The following is a 1,912-nucleotide window of genomic DNA, read 5'->3' as shown; positions in this document are numbered from 1 at the left end:
AATAAAAAGGGGCTCCAAGGTGTGAAACATCGTTTTTTCTTTCAAACAAAACAGTTTTCAAAATCAGATTGTCGGTTCGTGTTTTTTGTATTTTTCATTAAGAATCTTTAACATTATTTTTTTAAAATATTTGTTGTAATAACTGAAAATAAACTTTTTGTGACTGATCTTTTTGTTTATAATATAATAGAAGATGCAAAGTATAAAATTAAATTTTTTCCTCCACAGAAAGTCACTATGTAAAACAGATACATCAAACAGAATTTAAACATATTGTGTGAATCAAAACAAAAGAAAAAATGTCTTGTATGAACCAATATGAATGGCTCAACTATTTTAAAGACAAATTGTTTATATTCACTTGAAGGGGATGTAAACTCCCAACTTTCTTTTTGTGGAAAGTATTTACACCAATTCATTTCTAAGTCAACACTGACTACAAACCAACTTTGCCAATTTTTCACGTCCGTCATCAGTCTTTTTGGATAGTCTTTTTTGAAAATTTGCTTCAATGATTTAGACAAAATATTAAGTACTCTCACACTAATAATACCATTTGATAATACAGAAAGGAGGATATCAAACATTATTCACATAATTCACCTTCATTTGTATTATTACAAATTGCCAAATTTGACTGTATACAAGTAAATCTCAAATTTTCAACATTACTTATAACAAAGCATAACAAATGGACATCTTATTTTCTTTATTACTGAAGCATTGCTTACAAGTTAAATATCCCTTCCATAATTGCTATATTATTCTCTTGAATATCAAAAAGTGTATTGAATCCTGATGTCAGGATATATAAAGTAAGTTCAATGTCCAAAACTTTGATTGTTCTATATAATTATATACTATGTGTCCAATGGACACTTTATAATAAAAATACATCTATATGCATTTGTAGTTTCTTTTAATTTTCTTTTCCATTCATCATTTCATCACTCTCACTTTCAGAGATAGGACGTCTCACATACAAAGCTTCCCACACCATATGCTAAAAGTAAAAGTCAGAGCTTTATTCTCTTCAAATGCTTGCCAGGAATAATGTGAATGTGTCAATATTAAATATCTGTGTTGAAAGACTAAGTCCATCACAAGAAGAAATGGAAAGCATCCGTGGTGATATAGATTTACATTTGAGTAATCTAAACTGGTGTGAAGTGTGGATTAATCACTGGCTGGATAATGGATTTTACATACTTTCATATGTAGTTCCCATGTCCTGATTACTATAAATTAATGATGGTTATATTACATCTTCGTCAGCATTGATGTATGTAAAAACTTTGTTTCTCCAACATGCTACTTCATAAATATATATCACTCAATAAGAGTATCATAGATCACTTTCCTTTCAACAACACTGTCACTGCCCAGCTCACATAAACATAAAAAGTATGAGAACTTGATTCCGACTCCTGCTTCTGCAGAGTGGTATTCTAGTCGGTAATTCAGTCATCGTCACTGTCATCTATTTCAATTTCATTTTCATCTTCACTTTCCTCAGAGTCCTCTTCCTCTTCACTATCACTGTCCAGCACTACTTGTTCCTCTTCTAATTTTCTCTTAACTGCTGATACATTGTCATCTGCTTCCATGTCTGAGTCTGCATCCGAGTGACCATTGACCTCTCCATAGTCAGACATCTCATCCCACTGGTCTTCTGACTCGGATACTCCCAAGACATTATCTAGCATGTTGTCCTCATCATCTGAAGAGTCTGGAAAGAAAGCAATATACTCAGAGAAATGTACATTTTATAAGATTAAGGCCTGAAAAAAATTGCTTCTTATTTGCTGTACCAAGAGGAAAATAAATAAACATGTGTTGGGACTGTTGATCATCTTGTAAAACAATCTTAAAATCATACAACCAAATAATATATGGTATTAGATTTTAAGCA

General features: G+C 31.4%; 1 protein-coding gene across 2 annotated transcripts in view; it reads right to left on the bottom strand.

Moving 5' to 3' along the window:
• Window positions 1–589: 589 nt before the first annotated feature.
• The window catches only part of LOC138865909 (WD repeat-containing protein 43), a 17,967-nt gene continuing 16,644 nt past the window's right edge, over window positions 590–1,912 (bottom strand). For both annotated transcript variants that reach the window (XM_070137388.1, XM_070137387.1), the window contains exon 11: window positions 590–1,729. In XM_070137388.1, coding sequence (XP_069993489.1) covers window positions 1,461–1,729 — 269 coding nt within the window. In that variant the 3' untranslated portion in view covers window positions 590–1,460. The remainder of the gene's footprint in view (window positions 1,730–1,912) is intronic.

This window comes from Penaeus vannamei, chromosome 23, assembly GCF_042767895.1.
Source record: "Penaeus vannamei isolate JL-2024 chromosome 23, ASM4276789v1, whole genome shotgun sequence".
NCBI lineage: Eukaryota > Metazoa > Arthropoda > Malacostraca > Decapoda > Penaeidae > Penaeus > Penaeus vannamei.
This window is presented reverse-complemented; position numbering and strand designations above follow the sequence as displayed.